This window comes from Crinia signifera, chromosome 6 (genome assembly GCF_055691185.1).
Source record: "Crinia signifera chromosome 6, ASM5569118v1, whole genome shotgun sequence".
Classification (NCBI taxonomy): Eukaryota; Metazoa; Chordata; class Amphibia; order Anura; family Myobatrachidae; genus Crinia; species Crinia signifera.
The window spans coordinates 155,059,747-155,079,596 of NC_139222.1; the positions used below are offsets into that span (position 1 = coordinate 155,059,747).

Consider the following 19,850-nt stretch of genomic DNA (forward strand, 5'->3'; position numbering starts at 1 on the left):
GATTGATGGGATTGTGCCAAAATCGTTTTGGTGTGTACCCATCATTACGCTCTGCTACACTGTCATTTCTTTCTTACATTTGTAGCACCAATACACATACCTCTAACACAAGAGAGGCCCAATATTACACCCAACACATTAAAAATCCTTTATATGGCAAATAGTTTTTATGTAAATCCCTTTGTTCTATGGATTCACAAGCCTGTATGCAATACCAAGACCCAAACCTTCCCACACAATACTTGAACTAGAATACACAAATCAGAGGTAAAAAAGAACAGTATTGTCAAACAATGAAGGGGTGGTGTAAGGGTGGGGTGACTGACCTCTATAAGCACCGGCCGCTCCTTAACCCAACGTGCCAACATTGCTGTGAGATCCACAAAATATCAGTAAAAAAATGCCAGCGTTGCTCACAGAGACTTTTTTTTGGGGGGGGTGCAATATTTAACTAAACTACAATTCATTGACTTGTCTGTATTTGTCTTTATACTAAAAGAACAGTAGCTGTGAGCGATGCTGGCATTTTTAGAGGATATTTTTAGGATCGCTCACAGCAACATTGGCACTCAGGGTTAATGCGGCAAATCCCAGCAATCCCCACTGCTAGAGCGTACAATTGGCTAACGCATCCCAAAGCAGATGTGACATGGCGGAAACAGAGAGCTCCATTTCCTCCTTATAATAGATTTAAATAAATTATATTTACACTCTAGAAACCAATACTTATTTAACTACATATACTTATCCAATAAACAGAAATCACTAAAATCAAATAAATATGGTAAGAAGAAACTGTAGTTACTGCAGGATGGATTTAAAGCAGCTTCTGATATCCTTTAAAACGTGATTTAATCCCCAGGGGGTCAGCTACATTATCTTCTCATATCCTGCTTAGAACTCTTCCAAAGAACCTGGTAGAGGAGTCTGATGAGTTCCCAGCCAGACAGACCCGGGGGAGAGAAAGGGCAGAAATGCAATGCAGGGAGGGTCAGCAGCTCCATCTGTGGCTCTCTGTTGTGGATTACACATCCTGCAGCACAAATCAGTGGTAAAAAAGGGTGTAGTTGGTGTTTTAGGATTGTATGGAGAATAAGGGGGAGATGAATCCCGACTTCGATATAAAGAATATAAAAATAACAGATGGCAATGCTGAATGGTCTCTATGGTCATCTTCTCTATGTAGGGCATCGTATTGGTCGCATCGCATGCGATGCAATTTGACCCGATTTTAATTGTACAAGCACCCTGATGGGTGATTACTATGTTAAATGCACCCCTATTGTTAACGCCACCCCCACTATCAACGCCAACCCGAAGCGCGGTGAGCGTGGCATGTGATGCGATATTTTATTGTACAGTGCGGGTCTTTGGAAACAAAAATCGGGTCCCATCGCATACCTTAATTAGTGGTATGCGATGCAATGCGATGGGAATACACAATTCCCCATGCATATAACATGCACATAAAAACAGGAGTTTTATAACTTAGTAGGTTAATACAAATAGCACAGGCAAATTCCTCGCGATATATCAAACCTGTGGCAGCCCCTGGAAATGAGGGACAACTGGCACCGATAGATTTGCCGAAAGGGTAACATAAGAATCAGCCCTTTCCCGACTAATTGTATCAGTTACGGTCCCATCTGCAGGTAACAGAATCCGCAGAGACAAAATCAATAAGCAGCAGACAAGGCCTCCCATAGGGACAAAGCCAAGGGCACAAGACAAGCCACAAAGCAGCAAAGAAAAAAAAAATCCCACAATACCGTTCTCATTGGTTATTGTCTATAAATAATTTGCTTATTCTGCTGAAGTAAAACCCTAATGGTTTCTTTCATCTAAAATGTAACTTCTTTGTGGTCCAATGACTTTAATATAATCCCACAAGTGATCGAATTTATTCAGCAGTGAGCTGCAGGAATCTGGTAATGAAGGGATGAATGCCATTTGGGAAACAAACTTAATAGTCATGGGAGGGGTAGCAGAAAGCACAAAGACTCCCTGTTTCTAAAAGGCGACACAGACGTCTGTGTGGAACGTATTTCCAGTGGCAGGTATTACAGAGGTATGCACATCATTACAGGTTATAATGTACTGATGGACACTGCTGGCAACACAGACCTGTTTATTTATCAAATAAATACTGGGGATAAGCAGCAGGAATAAGTCACCCGAGACGGACGAATAATCAATGGACAAACACTTTGCAGTATCTTAAAGAAGACTCAAGGTCACAGTATGTTGTATATGTATGGTCTCTTCCAAAACTGCCAATTTACTTGTGATGTGTATGAGGTAAGGGGGTAATGAAAATAATAATAACCTGCATTTTCATGAAGAGAGGGCCAGCCCAGAAATGACTGCGTTAATTGTGAGTCAAAAGCAAGTAACTGGTATTTTAGGACTGACTGATTTGGTGTGGTGTAGTAGATATTCAATGCCTAGGTAGACAGCGAGTAGCTCAACAACATACAGTCAACATGCCTTAGAGTGACAGTTACAAAAGGTTGACACAAAAATGTAAGTTGTTTTTTTTTTTTTAGTCCACATCTTGTATTTTCCAAGTTACGCGCACCAGTACAAACAGGAATGCTCACAGGCTTGCTATGCTTTGGGATAGTTACTATTTCTGATAGACATCCAAGTGGATATGAAATAAAGCAAATGTTGGTGATGTGAAAATTCCACAAAACACACAAGCTGACCATTTGCGTAACGTCTATTGATGGTCTACCTTGACATTGTAGATCCATCACCTGGATAGCAAATTGATCTATACTTACAAGAGTTGTGAGGTCACTGTTGCAAAATAGAATACATTTGGTGCACTGTAATGTCACATGACTTCCTGTGAAAGTTTTGTGATGGAATGTGTAATTATCAGTGAAGGCACAACCAGTTTGAAGTTACTTCAAATTGAAATATTAAATTTAAACTACTATTGATGTCATACTTTGTATATGTTCAATGAACCTCTTTGAGATTCCATCCTTAGATTTTACAACCGGGATATTTTATTACCACTATTTGTCCCATACATAAAATTCTTAAATTGTGTTGACATTCAAATACTCATCCTCCTAGCCAGAACAGATAAGTCTATTTCCTCTGGGTTCCTTCAGTGCTAAAGAGTACACTGAAGTGTATGTTCATCCCAGTTACCCAGGAAAAAAAGGTGTGACAATGGCCGGTGGGTCAGGGTTAGACTCACAAGTTTCAGCCAACTGCAGCATGAATCAGTGTTCACTGGTGGGTCCCATCCCACAGTCCAGCAGCAGCGGATGCTTGTTGCAGTGCCGGCTGGTCAGTTCCAGGCAGAAGCTGTCCTGTCCCTTATCGCAGGTGTTACCTGGGAGAGAACTGATTAACTGTGCAGCAGCAGAGGGTGCACCACAAAGCTCCATTGGAAGATCTAGGGTCACACTTAGATACCAGCAGGAGACCCTTAAGGGCTTGGAGCCCGAAGGCGTAGAACAGCCAAATGAATTCATCTTGCCACTTTAAAAGGTAATGGCAGGCAGGGGTGGGACAATCTACAAGCATGATGAACAATCTACAGTATATACTGTGACTACAGTACTACTGGCCCTCCTGCCAACACTCATCTTGTTGTGACCTGTAGGTGTGGTAAAGAACCTGTTGAATGGCACAACCTTCGGTGCTCCAGAATGGGAAGGGAGGAGACTAGTAACATGTAACAGTTAAGCAGTGGTACAACATAAAATGTTTATTCTTTTATAGAACCTTACTCTGAAGTAGCAAGAGAACTTGCTTTTTTCTGTGAAAAGGCTAACCCTTTATAGGATCAAAGTGCACGCTGAGCATATCAGTAGCCACAGCCAGAAGGGGCTTCTGAAGAGAAAGAGGGCACTGTGCAGTTCATCTGGCTCTCCAGACATACAAGCCGAGTGTAACCAACAGAGAAATATGTGTATTTCCAAAACACCCAGAAAGTAATAACTGTGTTGGGTAAACAGAAAGGCGTTGTTAAATGGCAGACCAGGGGATAATATGCCATTTATTCACTGCTCTGTGTGTCAGAATGCTCTTGGTGTACTGGGCAATATGTACTATATACACAGCTCTGCAAGAATATGTAATAACATTTTCTGTGGCATGGTGGCATTTTGTGCTTAGAAAATAAATAAGCTTAAAAAATTAAACCAGACAGTTGTTTACGGTAAGTTTTAACAATTTTACACTGTAATAGGTTAGTTTCCTACTCAGAGTATACATTGTATGTAGTTAGAAAAACAATGGGGTATATGTATGAAGAAGTGAAAAAAAAAAAAAAATAAAGTGGTAAAGTGTGACAGTATAGTTTGCCAATGGCAACCAGTCAGCTACTATGTATAAGTTTATAGAATACACTTTAATAAATGTTACATCAAAGCAGAATGGATGTGATGCATACCTCCCTACTCTACTTCCTCTTAATGTATAATTGCCATCACCTGTGTTGAACAGTTTTACCAATAAGAAAGGTGTTTCACCACAGGTGATGGCAATCATACATTAGGAGAAATGCCGTCGATTAATATCCAGCAAGCTGGATAAATCTAGTTAGCATGCTGGACAGGGCCAGTGTTCTCACCGGAGAAGACTGGCACTGACAGATCGCACAGCACGGTGTGCCGAGTGAGCTATCATCGATTAGCAAAGTCTCCCCATGTGTAGACACGCAGAAAAGAAAAAGATAAGACTTTTACGCTTGCTCATTGAGAGGGAAGCTTTCATACTAAAGTGAAGCTTGATTACTTAAGTGAGTTGGAAACTGAAGCAGGTGAGTTAGAATACTGAAAAAGGTGAGTTTGAACACAGTCTAAATTTTCATATTCTGTTTTATTGTAATATATTCATCTTCTTTCTATCCTATTGTAACCTGTTGCTCAATTTTGACATTTAATTCATTGTATCTATATTTTTCCAACATTGTATTTCATTTTACTCATTCACTATTATTTTCTCTTATCTTTGCCACACATTTATTGCACTCTGTTTCCCTCTTCACGCCTGCTCACATTTGCCTCACTTCTGACCTTCTCTGTTCCCTTCATCCTCTCACTTGTTGTTGTTTCATTCTTAATTGGATTACTCAATCAACCTGATTTTACCCACTGGTCTCCTCTCTGACAGTAGTTCCTTGCCTGTTACCTTCTCTCTCACTCTGTTTTCTACCAAATCTACTACTGACGCTGTCTGTCCTCCCAAATCCCTCTGTCTGCTTTCACTAACCTACCCTCTCACCTTCGGTCCCTCATGGCTGTTAATCTCTCAACTTCACTTTCTCCAACTGCTCCTCCCCCCTCCCATCCCATACCTATCCTGACCACTCGCCCCCGCACCCCCACCCTCCCAATGACCCCCCCTCGCTTCTGCAATCCCAAAAACCTTATCCACATAAATACACAACCCACCCCCCCTCTTTCCTGTGCACTATGGAACGCCAGATCCATCTGCAACAAACTCCCTGCCATCCATGACCTATTCATCTCTAGAGCATTCCACCTCCTTGCTATCACCGAGACCTGGCTCTCCACCTCTGATTCTGTCTCTCCAGCTGCTCTCTCCCACGGTGGCCTCTCTTTCTCTCACACTCCCAGGCCTGACGGTCGCCAAGGTGGCGGTGTGGGTTTTCTCCTCTCAGCCTCATGCACCCACAGTGTCATTCACCCCGAACCCTCTCTCCTTTTCTCCTCCTTTGAGTCTCACTCTATCCGTCTATACTACCCCTACCACCTCCGTGTCGCTGCAATCTACCGCCCCCCTGGCCCTATCTCCCAATTTCTTGACAACTTCGCCGCCTGGCTTCCACACTTCCTCTCCTCCGACCTGCCATCTGTCATTCTTGGTGACTTTAACATCCCCTTGGATAACCCCGCTGATCCTGGCACCTCCAAACTCCTCTCTCTCTGCTCCTCTCTTGGCCTATCTCAGTGGACTACCTCTCCCACCCACATCCAAGGACACTCCCTCGATCTCGTCTTCTCTCGCTCTTGTTCCCTTACTGACTACACTATCTCAGCTTTTCCTCTTTCTGACCATCACCTCATCTCCTTCTCCCTCACTGCTTCCCCCTCTCCCACCCCCCCTCCCAAGCGCATTGTCTCACGGCAAAACGTCAACACACTTGATCTTGCTGCCTTCTCAAACACGCTGTGTCCTCTTCTCGCCCTAATCGCCCTCATGTCCTGCCCGAACCTCGCTGCCTCCCTCTATAATGACACCCTATCTTCGGCATTGGACTCTGCCTGCCCTCCCTCCTCTATCCCCCTTCGATGCTCCAACCCCCAACCGTGGCACTCACCTATCACCCGATTCCTTAAAAAGTGCTCTCGCACTGCTGAGCGCTTCTGGAAGAAATCACGCTCCCTTGCGGATTATCTCCATTTCAAATTCATTCTTTCCTCCTTCAGCTCTGCCCTTGCTCTGGCCAAGGAATCCTACTTTAAGTCCCTCATCCTTTCCCAATCATCCAATCCCCGCAGGCTCTTCGCCACCTTCAACTCCTTGCTCTCCCCCCTCCTCCAGCTCTTCCGTCCTCCATCGTAGCCGCTGATTTTGCTACCTACTTTTCAACCAAAATCTCCTCTCTCAGGACTGCCATCACTGCTGCCATGACCTCACCCTCTCCCTCCTCCCCTCCTACATCTCCACTCCCCTCCTTCCAACCCCTGTCCTCATTTTACCCCACCACTGCTGCTGAAGTCCACTCTATCCTTCAATCCGCTTCTCCCTCCACCTGCCCGCTCGATCCTATCCCCTCCAATATTATCCGTCGTCTCAGTCCATCAGTCTGCTCTCACCTGGCTCACCTCTTTAATCTTTCCCTATCCTCTGGGATCTTCCCTTCCTCCTTCAAACACGCTCTTGTCTCCCCAATTCTCAAAAAAACAAATCTGGACCCCAACTCTCCATCCAACTACAGGCCCATCTCCCTCCTCCCTTTTGCCTCCAAACTCCTAGAACGTCTGACCTATAATCGTCTCCTAAGCCACCTTACTGCTAACTCCATTCTAGACCCCCTCCAATCCGGGTTCCGCCCTTTACATTCCACTGAAACTGCCCTGACCAAAGTCACTAACGATCTACTATCGGCTAAATCCAAAGGCCTCTTCTCTATCCTCATCCAGCTTGATCTGTCGGCTGCCTTTGACACTGTTGACCACCCTCTCCTGCTCAACACCCTCCGCTCCTTTGGCATCACTGGCACGGTCTTCTCCTGGTTCACCTCATACCTCTCCGATCGCTCCTTCTCCGTCTCCACTCCGAGCTCCTCCTCTCCTACTACCCCCCAGCCAGTCGGTGTTCCCCAAGGGTCAGTCCTTGGCCCTCTCCTCTTCTCCCTCTACACCACCTCTCTGGGCACCCTCATCAGCTCCTATGGTTTTCATTACCACCTTTATGCTGATGATACCCTAATCTATCTCTCCTCCCCCGACTTATCCCCATCACTCCTGTCCAAGGTCTCCGAATGCCTCACGGCCATCTCAGCCTGGATGACCCAACGCTTCCTGAAACTAAACATGGCTAAAACTGAACTTCTAATCTTCCATCCCCCGAACATCCCCTCTTCTCCCACTATCTCCATCAGCATTGGTGAAACCGAGATCACGTCCACCGACCAAACGCGCTGCCTCGGTGTCATCATTGACTCCTCCCTCTCTTTCACCCCCCACATTCGTGCTCTCTCACAGTCTTGCCGCTTTCACCTACGCAACATATCACGCATCAGACCATTCCTCTCCACTGACGCGACCAAAATTCTCATTCACTCTCTTGTCATCTCCCGCCTTGACTACTGCAACATCCTTCTCTCTGGGCTACCTCTCACCCGCCTCGCACCTCTCCAATCCATTCTTAACGCTGCTGCTAGGCTCATCTTCCTCTCCCGCCGCTCTACCTCCGCCTCCCCCCTCTGTTTATCTCTTCACTGGCTCCCCATTCCTTTCCGAGTTCTCTTTAAACTCCTCACCACCACCTACAAGGCTCTCTCCTCCTCCACAGCTCCCTACCTCTCTTCACTGATCTCTATCCACACTCCATCGCTGACCGCCGACTGACCTCTCACCTAATCACCTCCTCCCACTCCCGTGTCCAAGATTTCTCTCGCGCTGCCCCCCTGCACTGGAACAACCTCCCGCCACCCATCAGGCTATCTGATTCCCTTACCTCCTTCAAGCGCTCCCTCAAAACCCACTTTTTTCGACTAGCCTATCCCTCCTCCTAACCTCTTTTGATCCTCCTATCCTGCCTCCATTCCCCTCCGTTCCTACTTATCCTATTGTATTTCGTTCGTCCACCCACCTATTTTTAGTATGTTAACTCTTATGAGCAGGGCCCTCCTTCCTCACGTACTCACCCTACCTCATTACCTCACCTGTGCTCCTGTCCTGTTCTTCCCTTCCTCTACTTCATCTTCAGTCTCCTTGACAATTTTGACACCTACTTCTGAACTGATGCTGATTTTAGTTCTACCAGCTATACCCCTATTTATACTGTATCTTTCAACACACCCTGTACGTTACCTTGTAATTTTTTTTTTTGTTTGTTTGCTATGTACGGCGCTGCGGACACTTTGCGGCGCCTTATAAATAAACGTACTACTACTACTACTACTACTACTACTACTACTACTATGCGATTTTGCTAATGATTATCCCTTGAACTGCCATATACAAAACTCCAGGACAAACAATATAGTGCATACATACTGAACGATATCATTCAGCGGCCACATCTAGGAGCATTATGTCGCTGAAAAGATAGTCACAATTTGACTGCATGTTCAGACTGCAGGGAGTGGAGTAATGCTGGCCACACATCAGACCAACTTTCCTCCAACCATCCAACTAGTTGGTTGGACTGAAAATCTGGTACTGTATGGGGGCAAATGCCAATATGCAATTTGCTCACAAACTCAGGAGAATGATCAAAAACATTCAGTGAAATTGTTTAAATCAAATAGGTCCAACTACAGTACATTGTCCGAGTGACAGTTGTTGTCCATTTTCCGATTTGGGAAACAAATGACTTAATTACAAACTACATTTGCTCCCATCCAGTACCAGGTTTTTATTCCATCCAACCAACTAGTTGGATGGTTGGAGGAAAGTTGGTCTGATGTGTGGCCAGCATAAGTAATGAGCTGTGGGAGCGTGCATTTTTAATTATATTGTGCGTACACATTAGACGATATCAACAATATCATTAGTGATATCATTATCATTCATATAATTAGTAAATCTCATAGAAGGTGTATGCTCCTTAGTATTGCAGCAATGCTTATGTTTATCAAGCAAACATAACTTGTATGGCCAGCTTTACTCTCTCTCTGCACACCTGCAGTGCACACAATTTTGCCCATTTTAAAAACTCTTTACTTTTGCGATCAACTCTGAATCGGGGCCTTAGTATATCTCCCCTTTAAAACTATCCCCACAATTAACAAATGGTCTGTAGTAAACCATATAAAAAAAAAGGAAGGGTCTCTTTTCTCCCCTCTTTAGTTTTTAAGTTTCTTCGCAGCTCAAAACTACAGATGTATGGCTGCAATATTTTCAGTAGTGGGAAAAGAATGAAAAATTGTAACCATTTTGTTCACATTAAAAATGAAATAGAATTGCTGTACTTGATAAAACTGATTATGTAACTTTTTAATCCTGAAATCATAACACACATGTACTAGTAACAATTGCATGCTAGCTGTCATTTTCTAGGTTGTTTAACAAACAGAAAAGCAAGACATTACAGTACATTTCCCATTCTTTCCTAGGTTTTTTAACAAAATGCCTCAATTTGCACCCCTTATTTTTAAGGGATGCGGTCATTTGGATCAACAGCATGTTGGTCGACAGTGATTAAATCGACACGGGACAAGGTTGACAGGTCATTAGGTCGACATGGGGTTTTTCACTGTTTTTTGAGCCAACATGCGGTATTTCATGCCCTACCATCCACTAGGGCGTGGTGGGAAAATAAAGGACACAGTGCACTTTATCCTGTGTCCATGTCAACTGTCGACATTTGGGTAAAAAAACCAGTGAAAAACCCCATGTCGACATACACCATGTCGACCAAGTTATGGTCGACCATATGACCCACACCCATTTTTAATGGCCTAGGAAGATTTTTTTTATTTTTTTTTGAGAAATGTGATTTGTTTCCTTCCCTTTCGCATTCCACACACATTTTTTTAAAGTTTGGTAAAAGTGTGTTAAGCATAAAAAAGGCTATGTCCAACATATTAACCTTTTGAGTGCCAAGTGAATTTGTCAAAATAGGTGTCAAAATTGCCAAGCAAAACTTTTTTTATTCATCATAATGACCTGTAATGTGTACCTTATATAGGAAATATAATTTTTTTAAAACAAATGTGAGCATCGCTGGCATTTTTAGCAGATATTTTGAACATCTCTCAGTGATGATGGCACTCAAAAGGGTTACTTTCATTAGGAGTCCAGAGCTCTGTACAAAAGGAGATGACACATTCAACAGATCAATACAAGATATGGAATTATACTATTTAGGTACTTATTTCCTAGCTCGGCGCCCACGATCTAGATTGTATGTGTGGGGCTGATATCTCAAGCATTGCATGCATCTTATGTGTTTGTGCGGCATAAGATGCATGCGATGATACAATCGACGCAATCAACGAGATTTTTACATTGGAATCAATGTGAAATGGTCCCTGAGACCCAATTTAACATTTATTCCAATGTAAAAAGCTCTCAAAACCCCAATTTTAATTGCTAACCCCCCCTCATGGGTGAAATCCCCCCCCCCATTGTTAACGCCACCCCACTATTGACGCCAACCCGAAGCGTGGCGAGCGCAGTGAGCCCTCGAGGGGCGGCGGCAGTCCTCCGATACCCTCACTATCCACGTTGGCATGGAGTTGATTTTATATAGTGTGGCGAGCGCAGCGAGCCACCGAGCCCGAAGCATGGCGAGCGCAGTGAGCCCCGCGAGGGGACGCGGAATACATGTGAAGTAGTCTGCGTCCCCTCGCCACACTATATAAATCAACTCCACGCCGACGTGGAAAGTGGGGGTATGAAAAGGTCGGAGGACGCGTACCGCCGCCCCTCGCGGGCTCGCTGCGCTCGCCACGCTTCGGGTTGATAGTGCTGGTGGCATTAACAATGATTATTGGGGGCTCACGATTTTTATCTTATAGCATCTTATGGATCTCATGCATCTTATGGATGCATAAGATCCATGAGATGCATAAGATGAGATCCATACAATTAAAAAATCGTTTCAATTGTATTGATTGTATGCCTTAAGTAAAGCATACAATCTATGCGATGGGCGCCGTGCTAGGAAATAAGTACCACTATTTATCCAAGTTTGGAGAGAGATAACATTTGTGATAAAGTACTAGCCAATCAGCATCTACCTTACGATTTTCAGGCTGCATTTGAATAGTGACAGAAGCTGATTGTTGGTACTCTCGCTCACACTTTTTATCTTTTAACAAATCCCCCCCCCCCAAATAGTAATAAATTATATTTTACTTAATAAACTGTATCTAAGTTTTTGTGTGTGCCCAATGCTCGCCTAATACACAGGTATATAGGATGTGAAACGGAACACAGAACAGATGGGTAACTGGTAAAATTGGCAAAGTCAAACGTAAGTGGCCTACACACGGAGCGATTTCAGGGCATTTTCTAAAAGATCTTACTAGATTGGTAAGAAAATGTCCCTACATTGCTCCGTGTGTGGGGGCTATAGTAATACTTATGCGCGGGCCCCATGCATTCTCGCCCAGCGATTAATATCCTGCTGGATAAATCTATTAAAATCACCGGTCAGGGTCAGAGTTCTTACCAGAGAACACTGGCCCTGACAGATCGCTCAGCACACAACACTGACACATTGCTGTGCAGCGCTGTGTGCTGAGCAATCTACATTGCTCAGCAGTATCACCCCGTGTGTAGGCCCAATAAGTAGTCTGATTACTGGACACCGAACCAAGCACAAACACCTTCCTATTGATTGCGGTTCTGAATCAAGTGATGCCATTGACAGAATAAGAAAATCTGAGAGCAGAATACAGCACTTCCTAGTTTATACATCTTGTGTCCTTTAACATTTCAAATTACAGAAATTGCCATGGCATAGGGAGGATAACATGAAAAACCAGCTGAGATGAAAAAAAACGTTCAGTTAACAAAAAATAAACTATTATAAAATACCCCTTTCACATGGCACAAATAACCCGGGCTGTTGCCAGGTCAACATGTGGTGTGAAAGGGCCTTCCGAAAATACATGGGTCCAGCACCTGGCATTCTGACCCGGGTTAAAAGAAGGGTTAATCCGGGATGGACTTGGGTTGCTATGCAGTGTGAACGGGTAACTCGGGTCTCAATGTGAAAGAGGTACAACATACATAAAGAAGACAATGTGTAACAAATAACCATTGGTATTTTAATACCTGCCCTAATGTTAAACTGAATTAACGGGTACTTATGTTAGTTGGGCGCCCACTATAGTTAGTACGCTCATACCCCAACTATCGATGTTGGCATGGAGTTGATTTTATATAGTGTGGCGAGCGCAGCGAGCCATCGAGCCTGAAGCGTGGCTAGCCCCGCAAGGGGACACGGAAAACTAAGCAAATAGTTTAGTGGGGGCCCAACTAACATATAAGTACCAATTAACGCATTAAGACCACTTGTTCTAAGAGACAGTCCTATATTTAGTGAAATACTGACTTTCAATATCGAATATCCATAGTATGGTACAAAAAATACAAAGTAGCCTGGTTCACATTCACTTTCAAACTATCGTAGGCTTCATATATCATAATATTCCTTTAGAACTGACAGATACACTTTTAACAAGTATGTGGTGCAGCATGGACAGTGTAATGGGAAGTAATTCCCACCATGACCATAACAGTGTGGCGTTTGTATGTTCTCCCCATACTTGGTGGGTTTACTCTAGGTACTCCAGTTTCCTTTCATGATCCAAAAATATACTGTTGGGTAAGGTTCATTGGCTCCCAAATAAATGAAACCTAGAATGAATGTGCGTGCGTGTACATGTGGTAAGGAATAGAGATTGTAAGCTCCACTGGGGCAGAGGATGAATGTTCAAATAGTCTCTATAAAGCTCTGCGGAATATGTGTGTGGTGTATAAATAACTGGTAGTAAATACTAAAATTAAATACATAAAATGTTTTGCAGGTACATACACAATGCACTGCAACAAATAAAAAAAATAAAACAAGGAAAATGTTTCTTTTAAATAAAATACATTGTATGAAAGTGTAAAGTATCGGATTCTATTGCAATAGCATGTTGGACTGACTATTGTCTTCAATCCTTGGTAGAAGTTGGTGGTCACCAGAGTTGGGCAGTAGCTCCGAATTACACCGTGGGGTAGATTTATTAAGCTCGGTGAAGTGATAAAGGGTCTGGTTTTTATCACTGGTCAATCAGCTCCTACCTGTCATTTTTTCAAACCAAGTCTGTAACTTCACATTTAGAAGCTGATTGGCCGGTGATAAAAACCAGACAAGTTATCACTTCACCGAACTTAATAAATCTGCCCCAGTGTTCTTTTAAAATATGATCGGTCTACAAATAAGATCTGCACAATCCTAGGAACTCTTTTGCCAACATTTGATAAAACCAACTTGGTTTGTAATGTTAGAAAATGTTAATCAGTCCAGGCTATTATACTGTGCAGATTGAAGAAACACATGGAATAATTAACTACCCAGAAGAGCAGAACTCTGGAAACATGTTTCCAAGCTGTGTAATAGGAGGCCTGCTAGACCATATCCGCTTAGCCAGTTTTGCATGGGTTAATGGAGGGGTGGAAATAGGACAATAACATCCAGGATACACCTGGAATCCACAAATAGACAGGGGAAATATAGGAGCTATTCCCAGAACTGCTACAGACTCTCAGTGTACATTTCCACCATCAGCAGACTCAAAAATCTGACTGGTATGGAACCCAGACTTTCTTTTTTTTTGCAGGACAAGCTTCAGAAATAGTGAGTCAAAATACACATACAATTACCCAAAGAACTTAACAGGGCATATACTACACATACTGTAAAATATACTTTAGAATATGGATCTACATAATTTTAGAAACTTAGAACAAAATGTGACAGCGTGATTAATGCAAAGATATGAGATGCAGCCCAACTGTACACCAATATGGACTAATAGAAGGCTGTACATCCAAAGATGTAATGCATGATATATGGTGTTTATGTTTCACACACACATATATATATATATATATATATATATATATATATATATATATATATATATATATATACATACACACACACACATACATACACACACAGATATGCTGCAGACATACTGTACACAGAAATACCATAAGCATATAGAACATGAATGCTTTGGTGGACTCTGTTATTTATAACACAGAACAAGTTGCAGCTACTGGAACATGGCCTTATTGTATTTATTCTCAGGAAGGCCTTTACAACCCAAGATGCTTTGCAAATATATATATATATATATATATATATATATATATATATATATATATATATATATATACATACATACATACATACATACACACACACACACACACACACACACAGGTAGCAGTTAATTAGACCATTTGAATAGATGAAGCGATGTATTCATTGTGTGTGTGTGTGTGTATAGATATATAGATAAATAATGAGCACTTGATAAGTGGCTATATTTATATACAGTAGATAGACACATACCAATAGAACATACTTCGGTAACACACAAGTATGCCTTACCTGCCCCTTCTACTTTATCTGCCCCCCTGCTCCATGTAACTTGTCTGGTCTCCAGCTTCACTTGGAAGGTTCTTCTCTCCGGTTTCTGGGACTTCTTTGAGTAAAAGAGAGTCATTACTGTGCCAACCTCCAGGCTCCTGCATAGATGGGTCAGCTCAGCTTCACTCTGCCCACAAGGGGCAAAGCCGTTCAAGAGAGCCCCTGCCTCCATCATCCTTCCACGGATCCAGCGGGGAGTGGGCCACTCAGAGTCCGCACTCCAAATCCGAGCCCTTTCCGGCCATCAGAGGACAATGCAATCCCGCAAGTGGTTCTGCTGCGGTTGCCTGCTGCAATATCAAGCCAGAGAGACTGCTGTAAGGAGGGGGTGAGTAAGAGATTTCCAGCCCTCTCTATTGTTGCCAACTGAGACTGAGCTAAATCTCCCTCCTCCTTATTCTTCACCTCCTCCTCCTCTTCTCCCCTCCTCCTCCTCTGCATACACTGATCACTGGAACATGGTCTGCACGCAGCAGCAGCAGCAGCAGTCAGTCAGTCGCCGAGGAAGTGTCTCATACCCTCCCGCAGGCTCCCCGCATCTCTCCTGTCCTCAGTGCGCCCCAGCAGCGCACAGCAGCAGGCGCAGGGATTTTCAAAGATGGCGATTTTTTTATTTATTTAACTTGGGGACTAATATCAGTGTGCAGTCGTCACATACCCAACCAATGGCTCCTCGCAGTGCCCCGGTGAACAGGAATACATAGAGATTCCAGGGGGATTAAAGACAGAGTAATTGGAGCCAGGACTCCCCACCCCTCTGTCCTGGGCCGGCCTCTTAAAGGGATACGTCCAGTCCTTCTTAGTATCTGCTGCTGGGCTATGGAGCGCCGGCTGCGCTGGGGTTGCTGTCCCCCCCAGTATACAGCACTGTACAGCGCCCACCTGATGGGCCGTGCACACTGCGTGACACTGGAAGGTCAAAGACTCATCGTGTATGGTGGTATTGTGCCAGTGTGCACGTTACTGCTAAGACACACCGCTGCACTGGTGCAAGTGGATCTGCAGTGCACGGAGGAGTGTTCCTATACACGTTCAAAGGAATGTGTGTGAGTGTAGTGCTGTGAGTTGTGTAGAGTGTGATAAAACGTTGACGTACCTACAGCCTTGGCAAATGTTTTGAGAATGACACAAGTATTGGTTTTCACAAAGTTTGCTGGCTGATTCAGTGTTTTTAGACCTTCATGTCAGCTGTTATTATGGGACACTGAAGTAAAATTGCAAGCATTTCATGTGTCAAAGGCTTTTATTTCCCACCATGGCCCTAACTGTGCGGAGTTTGTATATAATCCCCGTGCTTGTGTGGGTTTACTCTGGGTACTCTGGTTTCTTCCCACAATCCAACAAAAATGAGCCCTAGAATGAATGTATCTGCATGTATATGATGTAGGCAATATGTATTGTAAGCTCACTGGGATACAGTCATTTGGTCTACAGCATGTTGAGTCGACACCACTAGGTCAACATGGGTTTAGGTCGACACAAACATTAGTTTGGGATGGGGTGCACTGAAAACTGTCTCCATGTCTACTGTGTCGACATTTGGATAAAAAAACTGAATAACCCCATGTCGACATTTTGACTGTTGACATAATGCTTGTGTCGACCTATTGATCTGTCAAAGTAAACCCATGTCGACCTAACATGTCGACCTAATGCTTGTCGACCAACATGCTGTAGACCAGGCATGTCCAATCTATGGCCCACCAGCTGTTGCGAAACTACACATCCCAGCATGCCTTGCAATAGTTTTAGCATTCCCTAACAGCAAATCTGTGGCAAGGCATGATGGTACTTGTAGTTTCACCACATCTGGAGTGCCATAGTTTGGACATGCATGCTGTAGCAGGGGTGTCCAAACTTTTTGCAAAGAGGGTCAAATTTGGTGAGGTGAAAATGTGTGGGGGCCGACAATTCAGCCTGAACCATAAATCACATCAGAAGACTAAAACAAATAACTTGTCTTACCTGCTCTAATGTGAAGGGTGATACTGAGATCTTGACTGCATTAAATAGTACAGGTCTGCTCCCCCCTTCTCTGTATGTCCCTCACTCTTCCCCCATTCAATCTATTTCCCCCTGCCTGCTCCCCCCCTTCTCTGCATGTTCCCCACTCTGCCCCCTTTCAGTGTATTTCCCTCAGCCTGCTCCCTGCATGTCCCCCACTCTGCCCCCATTCAGTGTACTTCCCCCATTCTGCCCCCCCCCCCCCTTCTCTGCATGTCCCTCACTCTGCCCCATTCAGTGTATTTCCCTCAGCCTGCTCCCTGCATGTCCCCCACACTGCCCCCATTCAGTGTACTTCCCCCAGTCTGCTCCCCCCCTTCTCTGCATGTCACTCACTCTGCCCCATTCAGTGTATTTCCCCCAGCCTGCTCCCTGTATGAACCCCACTATGCCCCCATTCAGTGTATTTCCCCCAGCTTGCTCCCCCCTTCTCTGCATGTCCCCCACTCTGCCCCATTCAGTATATTTCCCCCAGCCTGCTCCCCCCTTCTCTGTATGTCCCCCACTCTGCCCCATTCAATCTATTTTCCCCAGCCTGCTCCCCCATTCTCTGCATGTCCCCCACTCTGCCTCCATTCAGTGTATTTCCCCCAGCCTGCTCCCCCCTTCTCTGTATGTCCCCCACTCTGCCCCATTCAATCTATTTTCCCCAGCCTGCTCCCCCATTCTCTGCATGTCCCCCACTCTGCCTCCATTCAGTGTATTTCCCCCAGCCTGCTCCTTCACAGTATATTCCCCCTGCCTGACCTTCCTTCTCTGTATGGCCCCTTCTGTAAGCCACAGGATGGAGAGGCCAAGCAGGCACCACAAGAACAGGAGACAGATACCTGTGCTCCCCGCTCCCGCCGTCGCCCTCCTCTGCTGAGTCTGCTCTGCATGTTGCGCCTTCCTCCTGGGATACTGTGATCGCAAGCAGGCAGAGAGATTGCAGACAGAAGATGGAGTGGAGCCCCGGCGGGGGACGGGGGTTGGACTCATACTCACATGAAGATGCTGAACAGTGGCTGCTGACACCCTCTCACAGCTGCACACAAGGTAATGCGCGCTCGCTGTAGGCCCTGCCTCTACAGTACCGTGTTGTGCGTCCTGCTTCCAATGCTCAGCCTGCTTCCGGCTGTGATATCACGGGCCGCAATTGGCACCCAGCCTGGACTTTGGACATGCCTGCTGTAGACCAAACGATCCCAACCCGCTCCACTGGGGCAGGGACTGATGTGAATGTTCAAATATTCTCTGTAAAGTGATGTGGAATATGTGTGCGCTGTATAATTAACTTTGTTGCGCTGTATAAATAACCTAATAAATACATGATGTGTGTGCTGTATAAATAACTTAATAAATAAATACATTTTATTAAGAAGTTTTTGCAAAGAGTCAATATTTACAGTGTTGACCATACTTTTTCAAGACCCCTGCAGTTCACCCTGGCATACTGTAAATCAACTTCTCGACCACATACTAACTGATGGCCGGCTCTTTTTGCCTAATCAATGTTTGGAGTTTGTCAGAATTTGTGGGTAATTGTCCACCGGCCTTTTGAGGTTTGACCACAAGTTACCACAAGGTCTGGGGAGTTTCCTGGCCCTGAACCCAAAATGTTAATGTTTTGTTCGCTGAGCCACTTATACCCCTTTTACACCGCCACAAAGACCCGGGTCAGCGGTGGTGTAAATGAGACACGCCTTGTCCCTTTACACGGGACTTCTACCCAGGTCCTGACCTGGGTAGAACATGGCTAGGACCTGGGTAGAGGGCGGTGTAAATGGGTACACCGGGTCATCTGACCCGACTCCCATTTACATCAATGGGGGATGTACAACCTGCGGTCTGCAGGTTGGACGGGGAGGCACAGACAGCCTGCGCTGCTGTCTGCTATACTCTGCAGGCGGCAGCGGAGGAGGTGAATGGATGCCTGTGTGCGGCATCCATTCACCTCCCAGGCGATGGCTGGGGGGTGCACGGTGGCTGGGGGCAGCCCAGCAGCTTACCTTAGTACTGGGCTGCCCCCAGCACGGCGGTCCCTGCGGGGATGACCACGGTCTTGGAGATGATGTCATCTCCAAGCGCCGTCTCCGTCTACACTGCGGGTGGGCACTGCAGTATAAACGGATCCTGGATCCGATCCGGCTTGGATCCTTCTTCCAAATGCCGGGTCGAATCCGGGATATTTGGTGTAAAAGGGGTATCAGTGATCACTTTTGTCTTATGGCAGGGTGCTACATCATGCTGGAAAAGGCAATACTCCTTACCAAGCTGTTCTTGGATGATTGGGAGAAGTTTATCAAACAATCCGAAAGGAGATTCATCAGAGAAAATTACTTTACCCCAGTCTTGAGCAGTCCAATCACTGCTACAGAGCAGGGAGAGACCAAGTCTCTGCTTCAGTGGGGAAGCACAACCTTTTTGGCACTCCCACAAGTGTTTCTCCTCACCTCCAGTGCCTCTCCTCTCTAGGACCACTTGGAGTTGTCCAGCAGCGCTGGACTCCTGTAATAGACTTCACCTCCCACAGTGGGATTTCAGTCTATAAGCCCTTCCAAGATGGCGGCCTCCATCGCAGGGGGTCTGTCTCCCACGATCCCCCCCTAAGAAGGTAGCCAATTCTGGACACCCCCAGAGCCCAGGAAACCTCACAGACCCTGAGGTTAAGCACTGTGCAGAAGGAGCAGACAGCATCCCTCTGCACACAGAGAGCTGACAGGACGTGCTTCTGTCAGCATCTGCTGCACTCTCAGTGGGGCAGATGTATCAACCAGCGTTAAGTGCAAAAATGCACTTAACGCTGGTTAACTGGGGGGGATTATGATTTTGCTAATGTATTACTAGCGCACCTAACGTGCGTTAGTGACAGCCCGCCGAGTTACGCTGGGCGGGGCTGTCCCTGCAATCCCCCCCAGGGATTAACGGCCGGGGCGATGTATTAACAGCCTTCAAGGCGTTAATTCGCCCCGGCTGCTTCGCCAGCTCAGGGCTAGCATTGTCCTATCCCTCACTATGGGGACAACGCTAGCCCTGCGTCT

General features: G+C 45.2%; 1 protein-coding gene across 2 annotated transcripts in view; it reads right to left on the reverse strand.

The window, feature by feature from the left end:
• The window catches only part of PLCG1 (phospholipase C gamma 1), a 105,734-nt gene extending 90,201 nt beyond the window's left edge, over positions 1–15,533 (reverse strand). The window contains exon 1 of one of the 2 annotated variants that reach the window (XM_083147709.1): positions 14,788–15,533. In XM_083147709.1, coding sequence (XP_083003835.1) covers positions 14,788–15,001 — 214 coding nt within the window. In that variant the 5' untranslated portion in view covers positions 15,002–15,533. The remainder of the gene's footprint in view (positions 1–14,787) is intronic. The other variant, XM_083147708.1, reaches the window with a different exon arrangement.
• Between the last annotated feature and the right edge of the window lie 4,317 nt (positions 15,534–19,850).